This window comes from Coregonus clupeaformis, unplaced genomic scaffold (genome assembly GCF_020615455.1).
Source record: "Coregonus clupeaformis isolate EN_2021a unplaced genomic scaffold, ASM2061545v1 scaf0047, whole genome shotgun sequence".
NCBI classification, from domain to species: domain Eukaryota; kingdom Metazoa; phylum Chordata; class Actinopteri; order Salmoniformes; family Salmonidae; genus Coregonus; species Coregonus clupeaformis.
In genome coordinates, this window is record NW_025533502.1 from 489,117 (window position 1) to 514,752 (window position 25,636).

Here is a 25,636-nt window from a genome sequence, read left to right on the forward strand (position 1 = left end):
GATTGCAACTCCACCCCGTTTGGCAGTTCTATCTAGACGGAAAATGTTATAGTTGGGGATGGAAATTTCAGAATTTTTGGTGGCCTTCCTGAGCCAGGATTCAGACACTGCTAGAACATCAGGGTTGGCGGAGTGTGCTAACGCAGTGAATAACTCAAACTTAGGAAGTAGACTTCTGATATTTACGTGCAAGAAACCAAGACTTTTGCGATTACAGAAGTCAGCAAATGATAGAGCCTGGGGAGTAGGAGTGATACTGAGGGCTGCAGGGCCTGGGTTAGCCTCTACATCACCAGAGGAACAGAGGAGGACTAGAATAAGGATACGGCTAAAGGCTTTAAGAACTGGTCTTCTAGTGCGTTGGGTACATAGAATAAAGGGGGCAGATTTCCGGGTGTTGTAGAAAAGATTCAGGGCATTATGTACAGACAAGGATATGGAAGGATATGAGTAAAGTGGAGGTAAACCTAAGCGTTGGGTAACAATGAAAGAGATAGCATCACTGGAGGCACCAATTGAGTCGGTCTCCGCGTGTATGGGGGGTAGGACAAAGGAGCTATCTAAGGCAGGTTTAGCTGGGCTGGGGGATCTACAGTGAAATAGTACAATTAGAAATAACCGAAACAACAATAAGCTAACCATGTTTGGGCTGAGGCTAAACATAAACAGGATGTAGTACCGTAAAAAGGAACAGTCCAGCAGACATCAGCTGTATAGCTGAGTTATCATAAGGTCCGGTGAACAGCAATAGGATAGTTCGGAGGCTGCTAAAGCACTAGCGAGTAAGAGGCCACGGCTAGCGTGTGCTAGCGGGCCGGGGCTAGCAGATGGAATCTTCGTGGTCGACGTCGTAACCACATCAGACGATTTCGTCGGCAGACCAGTCGTGTAGGATCAGCGGGGCTCCGTGTCAACACTAGGTGGTCCCGTCCGGTTGACAGAGAGGTAGATAGCCGGGAGATGGGCCTAGCTCAGGATGATTAGCCAGACCACAGCGTCCATTTTGTTGCAGCTAGCTGGTAGCGATGAATCCGGAGTTAAAGGTCCAGTGATTCAGTGATTCCGGCAGAAAAACTGATATGTTCTGGGTCGATAACTCGCTGTGCAGACTGGCCAAATAATAGTCCAGACTAGAGCTGGCTGGTGAGTGGTGCAGGCCATGGACAATGGTGAAAAACCGCTAACAGTAGCTGATAGCAAGTAGCTAGTTAGCTGGCTACTCCCGTCCGGTACACCTAGAGGTAGATATGAGCCTGGATCTAGGCTAGCTCGAGGCTAACTGGTGCTTGCATCGGGGGCAGTGGTGATTAGCCAGACAGCAACATCCATTCGGTTGCGGCTAGCTAGTTGCGATCCGGTGATTAATGTCCAGTGATTGAATTAATCCTGCAGAAAAAAAATCCAATGTTCTGGGTGAAATACCGCTAACTGTGGCTAATAGCAAGTAGCTAGTTAGCTGGCTAGCTAGTTTCAACTGGAGATTCTAGATAAAAGGTAATTCAATAATATAATCCGTTCCACATTGAGTGAGGCGGGTTGCAGGAAAAGTATATTTTGTAGAAGGATGAAAAGTCTGATAGGGAAATATGTACGAAAAATACAAAAAAACAGGGTATTTACAGGCTATTTACAGACACACGACGAAAACAGAACTGCACTACTACGCCATCTTGGATTAAGTCATGCTCTTCCCTACTCCCTGATATCGAAATGACCATAACTTCCTGGTTAGTTGAGTAAGACCACTGGGTATATTGATTTCCAGTCAACTGAGCTAAATATATAAAAAAAAATCTGTTCTGAATGTAGAACAATCCTTCAGTGTTTCTAAAAGGTATGCTAAGCATCTTGAACAGTTACCACATAAAATAAATATGTCAACATACCATAAAAGCAGACTTGTCTGGTGAACTTGATGTTTCAGACCAGTCATGCTTAGAGAGCTGATTTTCGAATGGACAAGGAAGAATAGAGCTTTGTGATTGCTTCCTCCTCACGTCTTCAAAATGTATTCATTGGCGCTAAGAAGATTCCGCACAGGCCACCCAATCATTGTGGTTACCAAAAATGTTTTTGATGTATTGTTTTGTCTTGTAGGAAGCGAAGTAAGGACATTTTCCCATGAAATATCTATTTTCACAGGTTATTTATATAGATGTTGCAATACATCTCTGGCTCTTAAGGGAAAATATCTTTCAGTCTTTTATACATCCGTCTTTTATACATCCAAGGTACGAGGGAACAACACATCAAAGTGAAAGCTGAATTGTATTTTCTTATCAAAAAGGCAGTTAAAATGTTTTACCTCTTCTTAACATTGTGTTCCAAGCTCTCTCATCTATTTGGAACATATCTTTATGCCCTCTGGTTATTTCATGAATCTTTACACTGAAAGTATTTGTATGGTAGAGGGAGATGTTCCAATTGTTAGAGGCTAATGTAGAACTCACCAATAGGTCTGATTGCTTTAGTAGACTCCCATATCAAAGTGGGCAGATGTTCCTTTGCAAAGTTACAAAAATGGAGGAGCACAGATGAACACTAAATCAAAGGTATACCTAGCAGCACTGTTGTGTATGCGTTGCTAGGCATTGGGAAATATTCTTAGGTTAAACCTCCAATCTCAGGAAGGACATTTCAAAAGATGCAGAATCTTCAGACCACAAAGTAACACTCACACCCACCTGTTTCCATCATCAGCATGTTGTGTGACATTTACCATGCCTGCTAACTCTGATCTGACACTTCTGGCTCTAAGCAATTCATAGGAAGATAGATATGATCAACCACAAGTTTGGTAGTCTTGAATCATCAAGGGGAAAGATCGCAGAAAACATTCAAATGAATGTGGGCTGTATCCACCTTGCTGGACAAGGTATAGCTTTTTTATGGCAATGAAAACCTTGCTGGATTTTAGGTCTAATAACTTTGCTGTGTGGGATGAAGCAAGCACACACATTTTCTTCAGGAAATGTAGCTTTCTAGTTTGACATTGTTGATTGTGCCAGTAGTTGCCAAGTGTGAAATGAAATTCTCCAACTCGGGGTTCTTCCTCCAGTAAATGCTACACAGCCAGGGTGCTTCTTAACAGCCCAGCCCTTTTTCTTCTAATCATTCATTATGGTCCCTTACTGCTGTCAGCACGTGGTCCCAGTCTGGCCTGGAAGACTAAGAGGAATTCACAGTGTTTCAAAGAAAATACACCTGACAATGCTGTCCCCAGCTGTTGGATCAAATACCATAGGGTTTCCCCCCAACAGCCATAGGACTAGGCTGAGTTAGAGAGAACTGGAGAACGAAATGGGTGTGGATTTAGAAGAAACCAGGGTGGATTTAGAAGAAACCAGGGGTGGAATTAGATGGGGAAAAAAGCTTCTGGGGAAAAAGGTTACTGAGAACTCATCACTGTAAAATCACTAGGAATTCAGTTCAAGAAACCCTTTCAATTCAATAAATCTTTATTGTTCCACAAGATACATTTGGTTAGAGCAAAAAAATACACCCCCTGAGCACATATACACAAACGTATACAAACAAAATTAAACCAGTTAATCAGTAACACATCCATGATAAAATACCATTTAAAATGATTCACCAGCCCAATTCCATCCCTGGTGTTCCTATAAGCCTTGGTTTGGGGTGAACAGATCCACATTGGGGTAAATGTTCCTGAGATGTAATCAGTTATGTATTAGAGGGCATCACATGCACCACATTCTGTCACATGCCCTGTTCTATTTGTACCCTTGTGTGCTAATGCCATCACAGCTGTAAACAATAAGCCATGGTCAGAGAGGTTTGGATTAACAGTCTCACTTCAATCACTAATGATGTTTCCTCAATGTTCTCATGCCACTTGTACTGCACTTTAAGATGCATGAGTTTTGTCCCCTGTTTTGTCTCCTGTTTTCCCCCTGTATTTCCTTGCACAGTTAGTAAATAAATACTGTTGATGTGCTGCACTGAGCTGGAGGATGTCAGGGATGTTGCACATTGAGGTGCATGTTTTATCGCCCGGTGGTAGGTCAGAAAACATGTCACCGTCACTGTGTGTGATTTTGACTGAAAGCTATACAGTAATGGCCCATTTCCACTGTAAGACATTACCCCAGTGTTTATTGTTGATTCTGCTAATCACAAGTCCTTGGTGTCAGCTCTAGCTATGGAAACACAACTCCCCCCAAATAAATAAGGTCCAGATGGGAAAACATCATGACTGTATGCGTCTGGTCCCTCAAGCCAGACACATGGTACAGACATCTAAAAAGACTCCTCCCTCCAAATCATTGTTGACATATTTATAACAAAGTTATTTAACGTCCTCTGTGTTCTGACATTATTCCTGGCATCTCTGTGCCAATGGGACGCAGGGCAAAGTCCCAGGTGGCACTGATAGATGTGTACACATTACCAGTAGGGTCAGTGTGGATCGTAGCCCGCTATTCATCCATTGACACTGGCACACAGACGATGCCATAACTTACAAAGTGGACTCCAGAGAAGGGATGTGTTTGTTTAGTTGACACTGGCACACAGACGATGCCATAACTTACAACATGGACTCCAGAGAAGGGATGGGATTGTTTAGTCGACAGTGATGGAAAAATACTTTGTGGTGTCAATATGAGAGTATTGAGAAACTCTTTTCAGAGGTGATAGTTGTTTGGTCACACACAAATGCACACACACACACACGATAAGAAAACTAACACAAACACACACTTTATCACTTGGTCACTTCCCGCCTGGTTTTATTCCCGACATGAGCCTAAGGTGAGACAATGAGAGGAAGAGAAAATGCTACTGGGTTCAAGTGGAAGACCAATCACGTGACGGAGTTACCAAAAAGGAAGGAGTGTGTTTCAATTTAGTCATGTGACATAGAGGTAGGCGCTATCAGGAGGTTCTCTAAAGCTATTGTTGACTTGTTTATTTATTTATCCAGTAGGCAAGTCCCCTGAGGGTGAAACCTATTTTCCGATTGAAGACCTGGCGAGAAAAGAAGTGAGACTAGAATGAGAAAAACATGTCATGTGCCTGACCAGCGCTGGTATCTTGACAGTCATGTACTTGAAGGGAGGTTGTGAGAATGGAGAATGGAAAATCCTGCAAGATATTATTACTGTCACATTCTTTGCTCTGTCGTGGTTTTGAGGAAGCAGTTAAAGATAGAAGGGAATGTCACTAACGTCATGAGGCCGACCTGGCATTGTGTCAATGTGCCACCATACACCACACATGACCAAATCCCCTTCCATTGTGAATAGTAACAGATATTGTCTCACTTTTCAGTGCACTGTAAGTGATACAGGAGTAGACAATGGAGGCTGTAAAATGCATGTGAATTCCATAAGCACTAAATTAACATTAATATAAAACAGTATATTCTTAATACTAATTTGATTTACATAATTAATGATAATTGACATTGTGAATTCCATGAAAATGGTGGACAAAGCCATTCTCTGCAGTTTTACTGACAGCCTAATAACACTATCTCTGCCACTGTGAATTGACCTACCACATTAAATGTTCATTGCAGATAGAGATAGACTGGCCATAGTGCAATTCTGGCAAATGCCAAATGGGCTGGTCCATCTTAAGCCCAGTGGGCCGGTCTAAATTGGGGTTTTGATTATTATTTGGCTAATGATGGGGGGCTTGAGGAAAACATTTGCCTGTGTGTTAGAAATGCCCGGGCGGATTTCTAGTCCCAGTCCGTCCCTGGGAGTTGTATTCATATTATGAGGTCACTAAGGTGACCCGTATTGAGGTGTGTTTAAATCCCCATTAGCTACAGCTCTTCCCCCCAAAGTCCACACACTCCTAAGCAGATACACAATACAATGCAGAGGGTGGTGGAAGGGCCATATAAAATAAAATACATCGAATAATAAAATAAACATTCTAGACAGAAACAGCACATATGTGATACAGTGTGTTCTATAATATAATCTGCATTATACTGGATATTACACTGCTCCTGAGTGGCGCAGTGGTCTAAGGCACTGCATCGCAGTGCTAACTGTGCTACTAGAGATCCTGGTTTGAATCCAGGCTCTGTCGCAGCCGGCCGCGACCGGGAGACTCATGGGCGGCGCACAATTGGCCCAGCGTCGTCCAGGGTAGGGGAGGGAATGGCCGGCAGGGATGTAGCTCAGTTGATAGAGCATGGCGTTTGCAACGCCAGGGTTGTGGGTTCGTTTCCCATGGGGGGCCAGTATAAAAAAAATAATAATGTATTCACTAACTGTAAGTCGCTCTGGATAAGAGCGTCTGCTAAATGACTAAAATGTAAAATGTAAAAATGTACACATCATAGGTTTACACTAGATCCCCAAAATAACTGGAGGATTGCTATGTGTTTGGGACAATCAGGGGTTACATTTTATAATAACTTTCATGAGCCAATCAAAAGCCATTATGAATGCTTTTAAATGCTTTATAAATGATTATACATTATTATTATACATCCAGTGGGTTTACAGATAGGAACTGTGCCAGGAATGTGATCAATGGCCACATCAGGAAATCTGATTGGATAATAGGATTAATTTGATCCTGCATACACTCAGAGACGGACTGGGACCACAAATCGGTCCAGCGTTTCTGACACATCGGGTAATTTTTTTCCTCGAGGCCCCCACACCGGTCAATTCTTTCCTCGAGGCCCCCATTATTTGCCAAATAATGATAATTCTGCACAAAACCCCCAATTTAGACAGACCCACTCGTCTTTAAAAGATGGACCAGCCCATCTGGCATTTTCCCAAACTGCCCTATGGCCAGTTCGTTTCAGCATCCACCGATCTCATTCAGCCCCGTTACAGCCTCCACCATCAGTCCATCAGTATTGAACGTACAGTGAGGAGATGGAGAAACGGAGAAGCCAATGACATAATGGGAATCTTAGAAATGGACTTCGATTCCCACAAACCCCCGAAATAGCCGTCTGATGTCATCGGGCAGATGGTAAATAATCTGTCTGCACCATAATAGCAAAGGTTGTTTGGCTGAGAAGAGACTCAGTGGCGTTTCACTGTCTGAATGGGCTTTGTAGACACACACACACACACACACACACAGACATACACAGACACACACAGAGAGACACAGAGACACACAGAGACACACAGACACACACAGAGACACACAGAGACACACAGAGACACACAGAGACATACACAGAGTCACACAGAGACACACAGAGACACACAGAGACACACACAGAGTCACACACAGACACACACAGACACACATCCATAAAGCCATCTATAAACACGGTAATAGTAACCTGATCCTGGGCAGTGCCAGTAAGCAGTGTCTGACATATCTGGATGGATTTAGAGTGTACGTGTAAGGTTCAAACACGGTACAGGCTACAGGGGTTGCTGTGCATCAATGCCCTGCGGAGGGTTGAGCCTTGACAACATGTTTCACCAGGTCTGCAAAAAAGCACTGTAACTTTACGTGAATGTTCACCAGGTCTGCAGAAAGGCACTATAACTTTACGTGAATGTTCACCAGGTCTGCAGAAAGGCAATGTAACTTTAGGCCAATGTGTTTAATGGAGGTGGTTCAGTCAACAATGCACACTCCTTTAATGAGAAACCTTGTCTGAGACTTGAAGACTGGCGTTAGCTCCCCAAGATTATGGCAAGGCTTTAGCTCAACGGGCTAAGGAGACCTGTGTTTCATGCATGATCTAAACTTGATAAGTCACCTTTACTAGACAGTCTAAACTAGTGTCTGGAGGCTTTGACTCAGCCGCAGATGTTTGTGGACACATGACTCCCTCACCCATCACCCAGGATGCACTGGGCTACCTATCCAGAAGAAAACGCTTTGATCCCAGTGTTCCTGCTGCAGTAAATGAGACCATATGTGACTGAATGACGAGGACAGGGTCTGAGAGGATCACCAGGTATAGAACAATGAACCTTTCCTGGTGTAAAGAAGGTCGTTCAGTGACCCCATTCCACATGATGAGTAAAGTTTATTTTATATTCACCTTTATTTAACCAGGCAAGCCACTTAAGAACAGATTCTTATTTACAATGACAGCCTGGAGGTAACCTTGCTTGAGACTAGCGTTGACGCCCCGGAAACTGTCTCATTGAGAGGCTAGGACCCGGATTCAAACCCAGTCAGTCACACTGACTGTAGGCACAGTCTTAAAATCAGTGGGATCAATCATTCTCATTGAGCACCTGGGAGAGTGTAACACCAGGGATCCTGGTCTTGAATGCAGCCTCAGTCCTTGATCAGCATGTTGCTGAGTGGCTGTTGTCACTTGTGGGTGTGAATGGATGTTCTCTTCGAGTGTTCCCTGCTCTGCAGGGTGTTCTGGGTACTGGATGTTCTCTTCGAGTGTTCCCTGCTCTGCAGGGTGTTCTGGGTACTGGATGTTCTCTGGGCTCTGAGCTCCACTCATTGTTCACCTCATTTCCTGCTGCAGCCTCAAATTCCAGTACCTGTCTTTAACCATTGATTTGTACTTTCTCTTTTGCGCTTGTCTTTTTGTGGGGTGGTTCCTCAGAGTGAGTCATGCACAGATTACATCTTTTCTCTCTCAGTCCTGTATTAGAATTCCCTCACTCCTACACATAGGGTCAGTGACCTCTGGAAACAGTAGAACAGTGTCCCTAACTAACACAGAGGTTCTGTCGCTGATCTTTTGTTCCGACATAGGGTTAATAATGAAATAGCCTGCACTCGATATACAGTATACTGCTTTATTCCTGCAGCCACATATGGTACACAACGATTCAGCTGCAATAGTATTCTACTTCGTTAGTTACTCTCTCAAAATGCCTTGCCTTGCTACAGTAAGGTATTGTTACAAAATCAACCAGCGCCAAGTTCATTAGCAATCATCTAACAATAACCCATGTAATGAAACAGATGTCTGAAATATGCCCCTGGTGGTAGGCTTGCAGATACATCAACGTTGAAGTAAATGTTTTTTTGCTGTGCTACAATACACACTCAGAAATGTAACCTATCCTGACATTGGTAAGAACCTCCCATACAGACAGAGGGACTTGAAACCCAGCTGATCCTAGATCAGAGGGACTTGAACCCAGCTGATCCTAGATCAGAGGGACTTGAACCCAGCTGATCCTAGATCAGAGGGACTTGAACCCAGCTGATCCTAGATCAGCCATCTTAGAAGAGAGCTACTGAGCCCTGTCCCTCTCAATGGCATTTCCTCTGGTCCCCTCCCTACCGGACCCTCCTATACAGACAGGACATTCTTCTGGAGCCTGTCCAAGTTCCTGCCTCTTTTCCCTCTTCCCGGTCCTCCTACCTTGGCATTCCTAGAAGGAGAGTGAGAGAGAACAGAGAGAACCCAGAAGGAGAGAGAGAGAACATTCTTTCACAATCCCACAGTGTAAACAAACAACCTGCCTGGGGTACTTACTCCCTTTGGGCCCTGGTCAAAAGTAGTGCACTATATAGGGATTAGGGTGTCATTTGGGACGCACAAGATCCAGGAATGCTTCTGTTCCTGCTTGTCTGCGTGCCAGGGATCTAGATGTTGTGATAGGGTGCTACTTCAGTTCATGTTCTATATCAAAAAAGTTCTAAACCCACTTTTATTTACAGAGCAGATCTATTGCATAAATTGTTTGGTTCTGAGACCTTCCTGAGGCTGTGTGCAAGGAGAAGTGAGAGTTTGTCTTTATTGCCTTTTGTACACACAGAGTGAGACAAACACAAGTATCCCCAATGATTGGCAATCTGCCAGCTCTATTTATAGAATCAGCAGAAATCTCTAGAACCGCCATTTTTTTCTTCGCCATGCCCTGACACATGTACTGTAAGCACTGTGTTACTCTGCATTAGAATTGATGAATACTTCCCAGAACGAGAGCCAGTCACTAACCCTCTTCAGAAAATCCCACACTCACACAACCCCTCTGGGACAAACAACTGAACTTGTTGTCCTGTTCACACAGGCTCTAAACAGAACAAGAAGCCCAGCAGTTCAGCAGCCCCTCCCATGGAGAAAACTTGATTTGATTTGCTTTCCTGGTATTTGTGTTAATAAAGTCCTAGACCTAGACTAGAATACATTCATTTTTCTCCTCTATAATTGTCATTTCATATGAAGAGGACAAATACTCTGTACGAAGAAATGGTAATTTAGGGATGGAACAAGCTACCCCATTTATGACAGATAATACATATTTGTCTGTGTGTTGTGTTTATCAGTAGGTCACAGAACTAGAGGCCCTAGTGAGGCTGGGTCATGGAACTAGAGGCCCTAGTGAGGCTGGGCCACAGAACTAGAGGCCCTAGTGAGGCTGGGCCATATAAATAGAGGCCCTAGTGAGGCTGGGTCATAGAACTAGAGACCCTAGTGAGTCTGGGCCATATAAATAGAGGCCCCAATGAGTCTGGGTCATATAAATAGAGGCCCCAGTGAGCCTTGGTGATAGAAATAGAGGCCCTAGTGACACTGCGTCATTAAAATCAAGACACTTCCTTGTTCTTTGTTGGTTTGTAGGATGTTCAGGTACAGTAGCAAAATGTACCATTTTACCTGGTGGCTTGGTATCATTTTACCTGGTGGCTTGGTATCATTTTACCTGGTGGCTTGGTATCATTTTACCTGGTGGCTTGGTATCATTTTACCTGGTGGCTTGGTATCATTTTACCTGGTGGCTTGGTATCATTTTACCTGGTGGCCTGCCAAGAGACGTACATACTTTATGTCCTTTCACATTGTGTACTTCCTAAGTTGTCTGATATTTAGGTCAGTGTGTTGTGCTTTCATTCTGTGTTCGGCAGATGAGGAAAGAGTAATTGTCACTTTAAACGTTATAGCCTACACAACAGGTATAACGCATTGTAAGACTTGTCATAAACATTATAGCCTACACAACAGGTATCACTCATTGTAAGACTTGTCATAAACATTATAGCCTACGCCAGTGGTTCCCAAACTAAGGGGTTGGCGGGGGGTATCCCAGGGTTATATGTGCTGTGTGTGCAATAGCCTGCGGATGACGTTACACTAAGAAGAAACAACCTAAAGAAAGTGTCTTTCTTCTGGAACCAAGTTACATGTTCCTCAGTACAGAAACACAACAACAACAAGCCATACCGCGCGGTACTGGGACCAGTCAGGTCTTTGACACATTCACCCACTCCCCTGCTGAAAGATCAGCCACAAAATGTTGGCACCTTTGTAACAGGTTGTAATCAAGCCCTGGTCTCCATGGGAACAGAAGAGTAATACCTGGTGTGGTAGTCTCTGGTAGGACTACTGCAAATCATCTGGGCTCTGACACACACAAACGTACATTTTGCAGGTCCATCAACTCATCTAAATACATCACGCCCTACAGTAACCTGTGGATCATGAGAGAACCTTCATAAATCAACAGAACGTTAACAATTTATGTAGTGTCCTGTAATACTTAGTTTGAAGTGAGACATCTTTGGTCATTCATAACACATCCATAAAGACTCTATATCGCATGACGCTGTACTTAATTTTGCTTTGTCATTATGGGGTATTGTGTGTAGATTGATGAGGGAAAAAAACAATTGAATCCATTTTAGAATAAGGCTGTAACGTAACAAAATTTGGAAAAAGTCAAGGGGTCTGAATACTTTCCGAATGCACTGTATGGTGTCATTTCATGGGGCTGCTGGCCTTTTACTTCACCCATTCCATTGGCGGCCTAATCACATCACATGTGCGCTTATTGCACTACAGAAAACCCGCTAACCAAAGAACAGTGCAGGGCATGCTCACTCAAAGGCAACTACACTCAACAATCTAGTTTCTTTGTTTTTTACCATTCCTCAAAAGTCATCCCCTGATGTGATTTAAGCATTGTTGTGAACACAGAAAATCTAATTTTGTTGTTTTTCTATTTAAAAAGTGTCAAAGAACCTGGGTAAACCAGAAAAATGGGGGACATTCTAAACCTGGAAAAACAAAACCAAGAAAACAGGATTGGGAGGACAGAAGTGGGCAAAAAATAAGAACAGATTTTAAAAGGCCCTACCAATGTTTTTTGCTGTGCATGTCTGAACTTTAGAGTGTGTCGGGGGGAGTGCATTTTGGGGGAAATTGAGGTCAGGTCCAGTATTGACAATGCATCCAAGAGGGAAAGAAGTTGGACCATCCTATAAACGTTTTAGTGAAATATAATGTAATATATAACATTTAGCAGACGCTTTAGCAACTAATCATAAAGTATTCAAACAACCAACTGATAAAAAATAAGTGTTTACTTATGATTAACATCTTATCTGGGTTTTGATTCGTTAGACCTGATACACACTGGGTCAGTTAAACTATACTTGTGCTGCAGTGTTGGGTAGTTTTGTCAGGTAAAAAATATTTGAATACATTTTTGTTATTTCTCAGACACTCTTATCCATTCACTGATTCACAGAATGCAAGAGCTGCTGCATTCACTATGACAAGATAAAGTAGCCCGGTGTAGTCTCTGCCCTGTGAGAATGAAGACAATGCTTTATAGTGTGTTAGGCTTATACTTGTTTGTCCTGTTGGCCCTGTGTCTCTCCAGCGTTCTCAATGACTTCTTTGCACATGGGACTTGTCTATTGTGTGTGTGTGTTTGTTCACTAACTCCCTTTCTCAGAAATCCTGCTGGAGGTAGCTTCCAGGAGGAAGTCAGTGTCTATCTGAAGAAGTCAGGATTCCTGAAGGGATTTGAACAGGATATGAGGTCATAGTGTAAACCACTAAAACAGACCCAGCAGCTCAGTGTGCTACTTTATTATGTGTTTACCATTCTAAGCATCTTTATCTACACACACACACACACACACACACACACAGAATAATTCACACGCACACACACACACACTAGAAATGTCCTAAACAAATCAATGTCTCATAACCATTGTTTGAAAGTGTTTGCGTTACTCATTATCATGTTACGGAGCATGCCGTGTCACAGAGGTACGGTAAATAAGGTGCTGAGTTATGCGTGGTGGTGGTGGTGGTGAGTATGAGCGAAGGGCTCCACGGAGTCTGTGTGGTGAAGAGTGTGATTAGAGGACCACCACAGTGACTGGTGTTCCTGTCTAATAGCTAGCTGTGTGCTTTGTACTGTAGTCACTGGAGTTCCAGCAAACTGACGGGGAGCCCATGACTGTGTCCCAAATGGCACCTTATTCCCTACGTAGTGCACTCCTTTTGACCAGGGATCCAGTAGTGGACAATAGGGAATAGGGTGCCATTTGGGGTGCAAGCCCATACTAGGAGCACATGCTTTAAAGTGAAAAAACGTCAAGTTCAAAGCATTCTGGCATACCCAGGCTAACCTCACCACATTACTTTAGTTTACAGCTAGAACTGGAAAGACAGCCCTTAAAAAAAGGAGCGAGTGTCTGTAGTTGTAGGAGCGTTTGCATGGGAATATATAGGCCTATCTGAGTCTATACAACAGGCTTTTTCTCCTGCCTGTCAGGCCAGGGCCAACTGAGGTCAGGGCCTGTTGCCCGGGGCACTGTGGGGTGCGGCCCAGCTGCCCCTCTCCCGTCGCGGTGGGGCCGAGGAGGCAGGGGGAGGCAGCCGTGCTTCTGGGAAACCGTCTGGCTCTAATTGAAGCCTGACTGGCCTCACATGTCTCCACTTAGCCGGAGGAGGAGAGGAGAGGAGGAGACGGTTGATCCCGCTGGCCCTGGCCCCGACTGACTGAATGCCTGAGAGATCTGGGCTGTGTTCATTAGGTACGAAACTGAGAAAAAAAGGGTCCAGAATGAAGTGAAACAGGGAGGTACTATATGATCTTGTCCAATAAGAAGTTTGTTTGAGTTTTCTGTTGCAAAACGCTTTGAAACGTTTTGCTACGGTGTACCTTAATGAACTACCCTGCAGTGTGCTCAGTCTCATTCCCCCTCATCAGCCCAACAACAGCATCATACAGGTGTAGGATCTTCATTTGAGCCAGTTTGCCACTGCAGGAAAAAAATCCTGCAGCAACAGGAAATGTGAATTATTATGTGGATTATAATTAATGGACATTTTTGTAGGGGTTGATATATTTTTCGTGAGGGAAAATCAAGTCTGAAATGTAAAAGAAAAATTCAGAAGCCTTTTTAAACGTCAAATACACTACAAGTTTTAAATGTCCTGCATTTCAGGAAAGTTCTCCTGCAACAGGGTGATCAAATTAAGATCCTACATATGTACATTCACAGCCCTCTCATTGCACAGTCACTCACAGCCCCTACTGGACGTGGGCCAAAGCCAAGTGGATGACTGCATGGAGTGGTATGGTATGGGGAGTTATTTCAGTATTCCCGTCCTGTTGGCTTGGAGTGTTAGGGAATGCTGACTTAGCCCTACGGCACAGCCAGCCAGTCCAGAGCCTGTATTCACAAAGCCCTAGGGCACAGCCAGCCAGTCCAGAGCCTGTATTCACAAAGCCCTAGGGCACAGCCAGTAAGCCTGTATTCACAAAGCCCAGCACAGCCAGCCAGTCGAAAGCCCTGTGGTAGCCAGTCCAGAGCCTGTATTCACAAAGCCCTACGGCACAGCCAGCCAGTCCAGGGCCTGTATTCACTAAGCCCTAGGGCACAGCCAGCCAGTCCAGGGCCTGTATTCACAAAGCCCTACGGCACAGCCAGCCAGTCCAGGGCCTGTATTCACTAAGCCCTAGGGCACAGCCAGCCAGTCCAGAGCCTGTATTCACTAAGCCCTAGGGCACAGCCAGCCAGTCCAGGGCCTGTATTCACTAAGCCCTAGGGCACAGCCAGCCAGTCCAGGGCCTGTATTCACAAAGCCCCTCAGAGTAGTGCTGATCTAGGATCAGTTTCCTTCTCTTATTCACCACAAATTAAAAGGCTAAAACGATCCTAGATCAGCACTCCTACTCTGAGATACTTTGTGAATACCCTCTGTATCTCTACTCTAGTGTTCCTCAATACTCCAGTATCCCTGCACACTGTACATTTGGTATTGGCACTGACCCTGTATACAACTTCCTCTCTTATTTCTTATTTTGAGATTGAATACTGCACTGTTGGGTAAGTTAAGCATTTCACTGTACTTCTGCTTGTGACAAATACAAGTTCAAACTTGACGTTGTTCCATGTGCCCTCCTGATGTGATATGCCTTACATTGTTTATGTATCTATGTTCCTTTTGGAGAAAACCCAGGACAGACACAATAGTACAGTGAGGGAAAAAATAATTTGATCCCCTGCTGATTTTGTACGTTTGCCCTTTGACAATGAGGTCTACCAATGAGTTTTTGTTTACTTAAAGGCCCCATGCAGACGTTTTTATTTTTATCTCTATATCAAATAATTTCTGGGTAACAATTAAAAAATTTTAAAGCTTTGGTACTATTTTCACAAGTATGTGGTGAATTTTCTAAACTCTCAGTTCAAAACTCCCAACTGGTAATGCAGCCAGTCTTACATTCTAAACCTTTCATTGTGCATTCATTTTGTTTGTAGACATCTTTCACCACACAACCATTGATCCAAAATATAAGTGTACTGTGAAATATAATGAGTACATTGGTTTAATCATCAAAGCACAACATAATGATATCTTCTCTATGTAGTTATTTTAACAACCAGTTAATCCAATAGCAAAATGTCCCTTTGAATGTAATATGCTACAGTACTGTATATAACAGTATATTACACTGTTTTCACATTGGGCAATAGACTTGCACTACCCATTAAAATTGACTGAACATCAAATTTCCATCATTTAAACGTCTAGTTTTGATTTACATTTAATTGAGATGTCAACTAACGTGAATTCAATGTGAAATCCAAAAATAAATCAGCATGTCATTAATTGGATTTAGGTTAAAAGTTGGGTGGAAAAAAGACAATTCCCTTACGTTGATAACTTTTTGCAAATCCAATCCGTTTTCCACGTTGATTCAACATAATCAGATTAATTTTTTGGTTTGAATGACGTGGAAAAACGTTGATGCAACCGGTTTTAGCCCAGTTGGATAGGTCTGGATTGAAATCATTGCATGCCTCTGTAACACTCTCCTTGCCCCAACCTGGGCTTGAACCAGGGACTCTCTGAACACATCAACAACTGCCTCCCACAAAGCATTGTTACCTATCGCTCTACAAAAGCCATGGCCCTTGAGAGCAAGGGAAACAACTACTTCAAGGTCTCAGAGCAATGGACATCACCAATTGAAATGCTACTAGCGCGCACTGCTAACTATCTAGCCATTTCACACCGGTTACACCTCATCCATGGCCTGAAGGAGAGTGGTACACTGATGGGGATGACAACCATACAGTTAAGGCCAAATATAGTTGAAATTGAAGAAAAAAAGTTGGGTTCTCCACACCTAGTTATTGGACTTTCAACATTGCAAAACCTGTTTTATTTTTGTAAACTCAAGTTTATTTTATAAAGACAAATGGCATGGACAAAGTTGTTGGTACCCCGGAGCTAGCAATTAGTTACACAGCCTTTGGCCAAGACAACTGCAGACAAATGCTTCTTGTAGCCATCATTGAGCTTGCTGCACCTTTCTACTGACAATTTGGCTCACTTTTCAGCAGCAAACTGCTCAATGTTAGAGGGATGGCCTCCACCAACTGCTGTTTTCAGCTCTTGCCATAGTTTATGGATGTGATTCAGATCTGAACTCTTCGTTGGCTACTCCAGAACAGTCCAGCGTTTCTTCCTGAACCATCCCGGGGTGCTTTTGATGTGTGTTTGGGGTTGTTGTCCTGCTGGAAGATCCACAACCTTCAACAGATGCATTTTGGACCGTACAGTTATTTTTTTCAATTAAAATGGTCCAAAAGAAACAAAAATAGCTTATTAGCAAATAGCAATTACTGAAGCAAGAATTTTGCTAGGATTGTCTGGGAGTGGTCTGAGTGGCCTAATTGGACGAGCCTAATGGAAGGGACCTGAAAACAAGCTGTTATTGGCAGAGAGGTTTGAAACTCTCTTTGTAATTGGTCTATTAACTTATACAGCCTGGTGATGTCACTAGGCAGTCCAAAACTCCATCTCACCAAAACAGGCTGAAATTTCAGGTGGTCTTTTCAATCCGCTCTTATACTAAAACGGCATTAGCATAATTTTCACAATTTCACAGTATTTTTCCAACATCATAGTATGGAAATATATATAAAACACAGGGAAATCATGTTTTTGATAGCACTGGGCCTTTAAATAGGCTTTATTGAAATGTTGCCTCTGGGGGTGCACTTGAGCCAAAAGGGGTCCCCTGCATGGACAGAAATATTTTCAATAAATTACCTCATTGGACAGAAAGGAGTTCACCTCCCCACACCCATGAGAAAAACTATATTTGTCTAAATTTAAGGATGTGTTTCGTAAAAATATTTTTTTATAAAAGGTTAGTCTGCCCATAAAAGCTGTATGGGAGACAATACATGGGGCATTGAGGTATCCGGTGCTTTTGCAGGATTCAAGCAGAAAATATATACGTAGATATATTTTTTTGGCAGTTAAAATAAGAGTCTTGTACTAGAGTTCCAGAATGCAATGTTTGAATTTAATCTGCAACATATGACGTGCAGCTTGTACCTGAATAGCCTGCTTTTCCTACTTGCAGACAAGCAGTGTTTTTGTTAGTTTGCAGTGCTGTTTTCTACATTCTACCATCACAATGCCATTCATTCACTGTTGTTTCCAGCAGCCGCCATTCCATTGCAAAGAGTCATTTTTATTGATTCAGTTTCAATTTCCAGGCATAATTTAATATGATACACATTCACTTGTAAACATTGATATTTCCCAGTCAGTCTGTAGCAATGTAAAGGCTATAAATGTTCGCTTATGAAACAGTCTCAAGGACAATTGAGCTAAAGGAAGTAATGATAACAAAATAGTTTGAAGTATTTTGCGGTTCTCCAGTTACTGCTTGTTATTTTGTCACAGGCCAATAGGCTAACAGGCTTCATAGGCTAACAGGCTTCATAGGCTAACAGGCTTCATAGGCTAACAGGCTTCCTAGGCTAACAGGCTTCATAGGCTAACAGGCTTCATAGGCTAACAGGCTTCATAGGCTAACAGGCTTCATAGGCTAACAGGCTTCATAGGCTAACAGGCTTCCTAGGCTAACAGGCTTCCTAGGCTAACAGGCTTCCTAGGCGAGGTAATAGGCTGCCTCTATGTGGAAGTTCTGACAGTATGCAGACTCATTATTGTGCAGCTCGCTCCTCTACAGCACATGTACTGATAGTGTGTTGCCCTCTAGTGGGTCTGTTCAATAAAAGCCAAACTGGGCTAAAAACAACGTCTGTCCAATGCCCTCGGTTTTTGTTCACAGATTAAGAACAAGGGCTTAAAATGAAAATGTAATAATTATAATGCAAAAATAAATGTTAAACAAAAAATTTTTTTTTAGAGTGATTGTTGTATGCTATTATTAAAGACAAACATTTTATATTTTGAATGAATTGACAGGAGATTGCAGTCCATAATGGCCGTCCAGTATACACACAGTCAGTTAGCAGTAGTGACAAGTTTGTCTTTACTTTATTTCACCTTTTGATTACATGGCAATAATAGAAACCTCAAATCAAACACTATGAAACAAAACAAATAGAAAAATGGCTAATAATAATAATAGCATATTGCTAGATTAAAACTCCAAAATGACATGAAAAAACAGATAAACCCACTATACATTTAAGTATATACAATCTTGCTAAATAACCAATAACCAAATTCTGTCTAGATTTATGATTGTTTTATTTGCTTTCCCTGTTATCTCTATGATCAGTCCGCTGAGACAAGGCTAGGGAAAACTAACCAGGAAAACAGGGCGATGTGCTATGGAGCTATGGAAGCAGATTCTTGGCAAAAAAACAACATTGAAATAAAACTAATACTGATTAATAATTTGTCAATATCAATGCTTCTTTATTTTTGGCATGAATTTGCCTCCATAAATGAGGAAAAACATATGAATAACAGACAGCCAGGCACTGATCACGGAGTAGAGAAGGCTTTATGCACAAATAAAGCTGCATTTGCAGTAAACTGGATGGAATTGTGATGCCATGTACATTTCCGTTTAAAAACAAATAATATATTCCAAATTATAGTAAATTATGCCACATCTGGAGTTTACATTATGAGTGCTGACAGATTTGGACTTGAGCGGTCTTGCGCTGGGAGAGTAGTTCCACCGCTATGGTGCGTAGTGGTACATTCCTGATCAGAGTAGTTCCACCGCTATGGTGCGTAATTGTACATTCCTGATCAGAGTAGTTCCACCACTATGGTGCGTAGTGGTACATTCCTGATCAGAGTAGTTCCACCACTATGGTGCGTAGTGGTACATTCCTGATCAACAGCTGTGTTTTGTCTCAAATCCAATCCAACAAACATTCCGGGGTGTTCCAATTCCAGGAACGGACAATCCACTTGAACTGGCGAGCGTTGTTGCTTAACTGGAACGGCCCGAAAGCATCCACAACAATAATATTGTTGTTCATCTTACTGGTATTATTACTGTCTTCCTAGTTCTATTTGTAAGTCGCTCTGGATAAGAGCATCTGCTAAATGACGTAAATGTAATGTAAATGTACAGTAAAGGATGCAACAGCCTATTTCAAATAAGTGAGAGAGCTATTCCAATGTATTTTGTTTTTTTACAATGCTTTATGATGGTGAGGGTGGGTTGAAGAAGGTGAAACCTGGATTGTTCTAGCATTTTATACTGTATCTACAAATGAGGAAGGACATTTAAGAGTGCTCCTATGGGATAAAAAGATAGGTGAGGGCATATTTGTTGCATTTAAGAGGTAAAAATAACCAGCTCGACTGAGAAAGACTGTCTTTGTGAATTAGCTAACCAGCAGCATGATAGGACACATTTAATTGGGAGTGTCAGGTGGACAATGACAAAGAATAGCATAAAATTATCTTCTGTGTATGTTACAGCTAGCGAGAGAGAGAGAGAGAGAGAGAGAGAGAGAGAGAGAGAGAGAGAGAGAGAGAGAGAGGACAGAATAGAGGGATGGGGCAGATGAGGACAATACCTCAGTTTCCAGACACCTCAAATCTCTGTGAGCCGCTGAGTTGCGCCCCGTACTGAATGACAGACACACATACACTCTCTCCAACAGACTCTCTAGTCCCCTGAATGGACCTCCAAGTCCAACAGGAAATGAAGAGCGATAGCTGAGCCCTAGCCCATAATCCCACAATAAGACCCTGTGCAAACCACACATCAGGGTAGTGTTCATTAGGGCACACAACGGAAAACCTGTTGCAATGGAAAACAAAAACGAGCACATCTTATTGGAGAAGTCAAGGTAGTCCCCACCTGTTTCAGTCCGTGTTCTTCCGTTTCGGTGCCTAATGAACACGACCCTGTGTTTAACAACCGTGTTTCTGAGTGTGTTTTTACAACAAAGTTAGCGCGTCCAAACTGCTGTCATACAACTGCGGTTACATATGAAGAACAAAGGTTCAGGGGCAAACAGGTATGGAGGAATATAGCTGTCAAAGTTCAATTATTGTCACAGATTATGTGCACATAAATGCAAAAGAAATGGCAAACATGTTCACTGTAAATTAACTCTCCTTCGGTTACTGAGTGACAGTTTGGACAGAGTCTAAGTTTATGAACTGTAATCTCTAAGTTTATCCTGATACAGACCGATCCAGAGCAAAGTAACAATCTCCTGAGGCAACTTTGACAGAAAGACTTCAAAAAAAGTTCTCTCGTTTTCTAAAAAAAATCTCAAATCGGTTGGCAATATAACCCATTCCCCCTCAGTCTTTCTAAAAATGTTATCAAAAACTAAAACCCAAAAGCTCAAGATTCTGAGGGAAATATATACAGTAGTAAGCTTTACAAACACACACGTTGCCCATCTTATTAAAGCACACAGAAAAGCATCTCACCTTTCTTTTTGAAAGCTAGTAAGAATATTTTGGTTGGGATGCCACAACAACTCCATCAGACCTGCTGAGTTTAGATAAGGTGTGTGTGTGTGTGTGTGTGTGTGTGCGCGCATATGCGTATGCGTATGAGTTCAGTGTACGACATTGGTGTGTGTGAGAGTATGAGTTCAGTATGTGTGTGTGTGCACGTGTCTTTTTGAGGGAGGGGATCCATTTCACCCAAAGAGCGATAGACCCCCTCCTCCCAAAATACACAGAGCTGAGAGAGAGATAGTGGGCATTCAGCGACAGAGACAGGAGCAGGGGGAAGATTAGGAGGGGGAGGCTTTGGCTCCTGGTTCTGAAAAAAACTCAGCTACCCAGCATGCTCCCTGTCCTGTTGGTTGGCCTGTAGAATCCCAAAGCTAGAGCCTATCCCAGAGAAATGCTGACCGTGGCCAGAGGCCCCAGCCCCTAGTCTGCAGCCCCAGCCCCAACCCCGTCCCCAGGCCTGAAAGCACAAGTCTCAGGGTCTCAGCAGGATCGGTCCAAACTCTCTCAACGGGGGGAAGAGGAGGAGTCCTGAGCAGCTCTAGTGTCGCTTCATGGAGGAGACCTTCTTCTTGCGGGTGGCCAGCATCTCATAGAAGGGATCCCTGCTGATGGCAGCTCTGTGAGGGTGGGGGTAGAAGTGGGGTAAGTGAGTACGCTCCCCTGGTGGGATAACATAGTTTGCCCTCATTTACACTGTAAATATAATCTGGGGTGCCCTGCAATTTCCCAGGTTCCTAGTTTATTATCAATGGTGTATGATGGAAAGGAACAGAGGTCAAAAGGAAGCTACGAGTAATCTTTGGATTACATATCAAATGAAGAGGGATAACGGGGTAACACTTTTTTGACTAGTATCTAAATTAGGGCTTTGTAACCCATCCATAAACCATCCATAACAAAATCACAACACATCCATAACCCATTCATAGCTTGTTGATAAGCAGTACTACAGACTTGATGCTGTTCATCCACTCGTCCTTCTCCTCAGTGGTGGGAGCAGAGATCCTGTAGAAGGTGTGGTTCCCCTCCACCACTCTGCCGTCCGCCTCCGTCTTACAGGCCTTGATCACCTGGTCCTTGTTCTCTGGGATGAAGAGCTCAAAGCAGTTCTACGCAGAGGAGAGGAGAGTGAATCTTAAATTGTATTTTCTTAATTCCTCAGGTCCTCATCTTCTCAAAACACATCGGAGCAGAAGATCTAAGGTTCCTCCCCTCGGGTCTTCTCCTCCAAAACATTTTGAGAATGAGGCAAGGAGAGAGAATGTGAGGAATGCCACAACTGTGTCCGAAATGCTGAGTTTAGTAAGGTGTGTGTGTTCCTGCGTGCATCTGTGTTTAATCAAGGAAGTACAATTGAGATGAACCCAAGCTGTGTTATTATGTGCTGTGCCACACTACCACCAGGGGGAGACAAAGTCTCGCCTGAGACATTACTGAACTGTAATCTCTCCTTTCTATCAAAGTGTGCACTTGTTCACTTCCCTTCATAGATTTGGAAGGACATTACTGCAATATGGAAACTCCCTCTAGCCCATGTTTACACCAATCCAATGCGGTCAAATTTGTGGGGAGTAGTAAACGGGTGCACACTTCAGGAGGAAGGAGATTATTAGGCTGTACCCCTCAATCTTGTTCCCTACAACCCCTGAACACTAACAGGATGGATCACTCCAAAATCAGTTTGTCATATCTTGCAGATCTCAGAAGTGAACTCATGTCAATATTTGTCCATGTCACACATCATTGGTTGTGTTGATCAGCTATATGCCTCAATCCCAAATGAATGGGAGATTAAATAACCGTTTTATTTCCTGATCATATTTCCTGATCATTTTCCTGATCATATTTCGAATAAGATCAATACATTTGATGGTGCTTTTATCTCGCGTTTGTGTGTGTTTTTACTATCCTTGTGGGGACCAGGATAGCAAAACTATGACATTTTGCCAGTCCCCACAATATTTTTATTTATTTTAGGCTTAGAGGTTAGGTTTAGGTTTACAATTAGGGTTAGAATTAGGGTTGAGGTTAGGTGTTAGGGAAAATAGGATTTTGAATGGGAATCATTTGTTTGGTCCCCAAAGGATAGTTATGTGGTCGATCCAGCAGAGGGTGCAGTGTGTGCTTACAGGCTTCTTGTCCTCCACCTCCCGGATGCTGAGGTTCTCCAGTGGAATGATCCCTCTGGGCTCTTTGTCCTATAGGACAGAAACATGGAAGTTAAGATGAATCTGTTAAGAGGACAGAAACATGGAAGTTAAGATGAATCTGAGAGTAAGTGTTAGGTTGTTTTGTGAGTGGAATATCCCTGTTAATGACAATACTCGCAATAACTGTTTTAACATTTACATAGTCATTTAACAGACGCTCTTATCCAGAGCAATTTGGGTTAAGTGCCTTGCACAAGGGCACGTCGACAGATTTTTCACCTAGTCGGCTCAGGGATTCGAATGCTCTTAACCGCTAGGCTACCTGTCGCCGATGGATACACAGTAGAGCAGTGAACAAACAGTAGAGCAGTCCATAGCAGAGCAGTACACAAACAGAACAGGTTACAGTGTGACAATGTGTTGTAACTTGCAACTGTAACATCCATCATAATAGCCATGTATTTATGTGTGCCTGTTGCAGACATTTAAGATTTATTGAATTGAACATGATAACCGAGGAACATAGGCTTCCAGTTCCAGTCCAGTACTTACAGTGGTGCACTCAAAGTAATACAGACAGTTGTACTTACAGTGGTGTACTCAAAGTAATACAGACAGTTGTACTTACAGTGGTGTACTCAAAGTAATACAGACAGTTGTACTTACAGTGGTGTACTCAAAGTAATACAGACAGTTGTACTTACAGTGGTGTACTCAAAGTAATACAGACAGTTGTACTTACAGTGGTGTGCTCAAAGTAATACAGACAGTTGTACTTACAGTGGTGTACTCAAAGTAATACAGACAGTTGTACTTACAGTGGTGTACTCAAAGTAATACAGACAGTTGTACTTACAGTGGTGTACTCAAAGTAATACAGACAGTTGTACTTACAGTGGTGTACTCAAAGTAATACAGACAGTTGTACTTACAGTGGTGTACTCAAAGTAATACAGACAGTTGTACTTACAGTGGTGTACTCAAAGTAATACAGACAGTTGTACTTACAGTGGTGTACTCAAAGTAATACAGACAGTTGTACTTACAGTGGTGTACTCAAAGTAATACAGACAGTTGTACTTACAGTGGTGTACTCAAAGTAATACAGACAGTTGTACTTACAGTGGTGTACTCAAAGTAATACAGACAGTTGTACTTACAGTGGTGTACTCAAAGTAATACAGACAGTTGTACTTACAGTGGTGTACTCAAAGTAATACAGACAGTTGTACTTACAGTGGTGTACTCAAAGTAATACAGACAGTTGTACTTACAGTGGTGTACTCAAAGTAATACAGACAGTTGTACTTACAGTGGTGTACTCAAAGTAACACAGACAGTTGTACTTACAGTGGTGTACTCAAAGTAATACAGACAGTTGTACTTACAGTGGTGTACTCAAAGTAATACAGACAGTTGTACTTACAGTGGTGTACTCAAAGTAATACAGACAGTTGTACTTACAGTGGTGTACTCAAAGTAATACAGACAGTTGTCCGTGAGAATGAACCATCTTCTCTTCCAGGTTTTGACGCGTCCTCCTGAGGAATAGAGAGACGGTGTTAGCCAGACTCAGTGGAGAGAGAGAGAGGGATGAGCACCGGACAGCGGAGGGCAGAGCAGCAGACAGGCAGACAGACAGACGCATGGAGACAGACAGGCAGATAACAGGTATAGAACTACAACTCCCATCTCCCTACATTCCCCATCAAGCACCGTACAGTACAGTACCATGCTCCTCCTACAACCCACACCATAGCATCCATACAACCAGTTATTCTGCTCCACATGAGAGAGAAGCACGAGGTTACGGAGGAGTTCTGTTGAGTAAACTGGGCCAAGGTATTCTGTAATCGACTTTTTATACTAGTGTGCCAACCTGTTGGCTCGGATATGCTCTTTTCGCATTTTCCTTTCAGTACGGTTCCAGCAACTATGGTGGATGCATAACCAGGCCAGCTCAGTACAGCTTGGTTCGGCTCGGCTCTGTAGTGAAAAGCCCTTAGCCATATAGATTAGACAGAGCAGTATATCATGTTTAATACTGTGTCTGAAACCAGAGTGCTCATTTTAACTGTCCCACCTCTCCTCAGTAGCTCCTCAGTATAGCTGACTCAGGACTTACAGTCTCTCTCAGAGTAGACAACTTCTAAAGGAGATCAACAGTCTCTCTCAGAGTAGACAACTTCTAAAGGAGATCAACAGTCTCTCTCAGAGTAGACAACTTCTAAAGGAGATCAACAGTCTCTCTCAGAGTAGACAACTTCTAAAGGAGATCAACAGTCTCTCTCAGAGTAGACAACTTCTAAAGGAGATCAACAGTCTCTCTCAGAGTAGACAACTTCTAAAGGAGATCAACAGTCTCTCTCAGAGTAGACAACTTCTAAAGGAGATCAACAGTCTCTCTCAGAGTAGACAACTTCTAAAGGAGATCAACAGTCTCTCTCAGAGTAGACAACTTCTAAAGGAGATCAACAGTCTCTCTCCAGAGTAGACAACTTCTAAAAGGAGATCAACAGTCTCTCTCAGAGTAGACAACTTCTAAAGGAGATCAACAGTCTCTCTC

The 25,636-nt window shown here is 42.8% G+C and overlaps 1 protein-coding gene across 4 annotated transcripts in view; it reads right to left on the minus strand.

Annotated features, from left to right (window-relative positions):
* Positions 1–18,486: 18,486 nt before the first annotated feature.
* The window catches only part of LOC121551200 (cytohesin-1), a 105,526-nt gene continuing 98,376 nt past the window's right edge, over positions 18,487–25,636 (minus strand). For all 4 annotated transcript variants that reach the window (XM_045212738.1, XM_041863746.2, XM_045212737.1 and 1 more), the window contains exons 10-13: positions 24,535–24,611; positions 23,050–23,118; positions 21,875–22,029; positions 18,487–21,537 (exon numbers count right to left, since the gene is read on the minus strand). In XM_045212738.1, the coding sequence (XP_045068673.1) occupies positions 21,459–21,537; positions 21,875–22,029; positions 23,050–23,118; positions 24,535–24,611 (380 nt within the window). In that variant the 3' untranslated portion in view covers positions 18,487–21,458. The remainder of the gene's footprint in view (positions 21,538–21,874; positions 22,030–23,049; positions 23,119–24,534; positions 24,612–25,636) is intronic.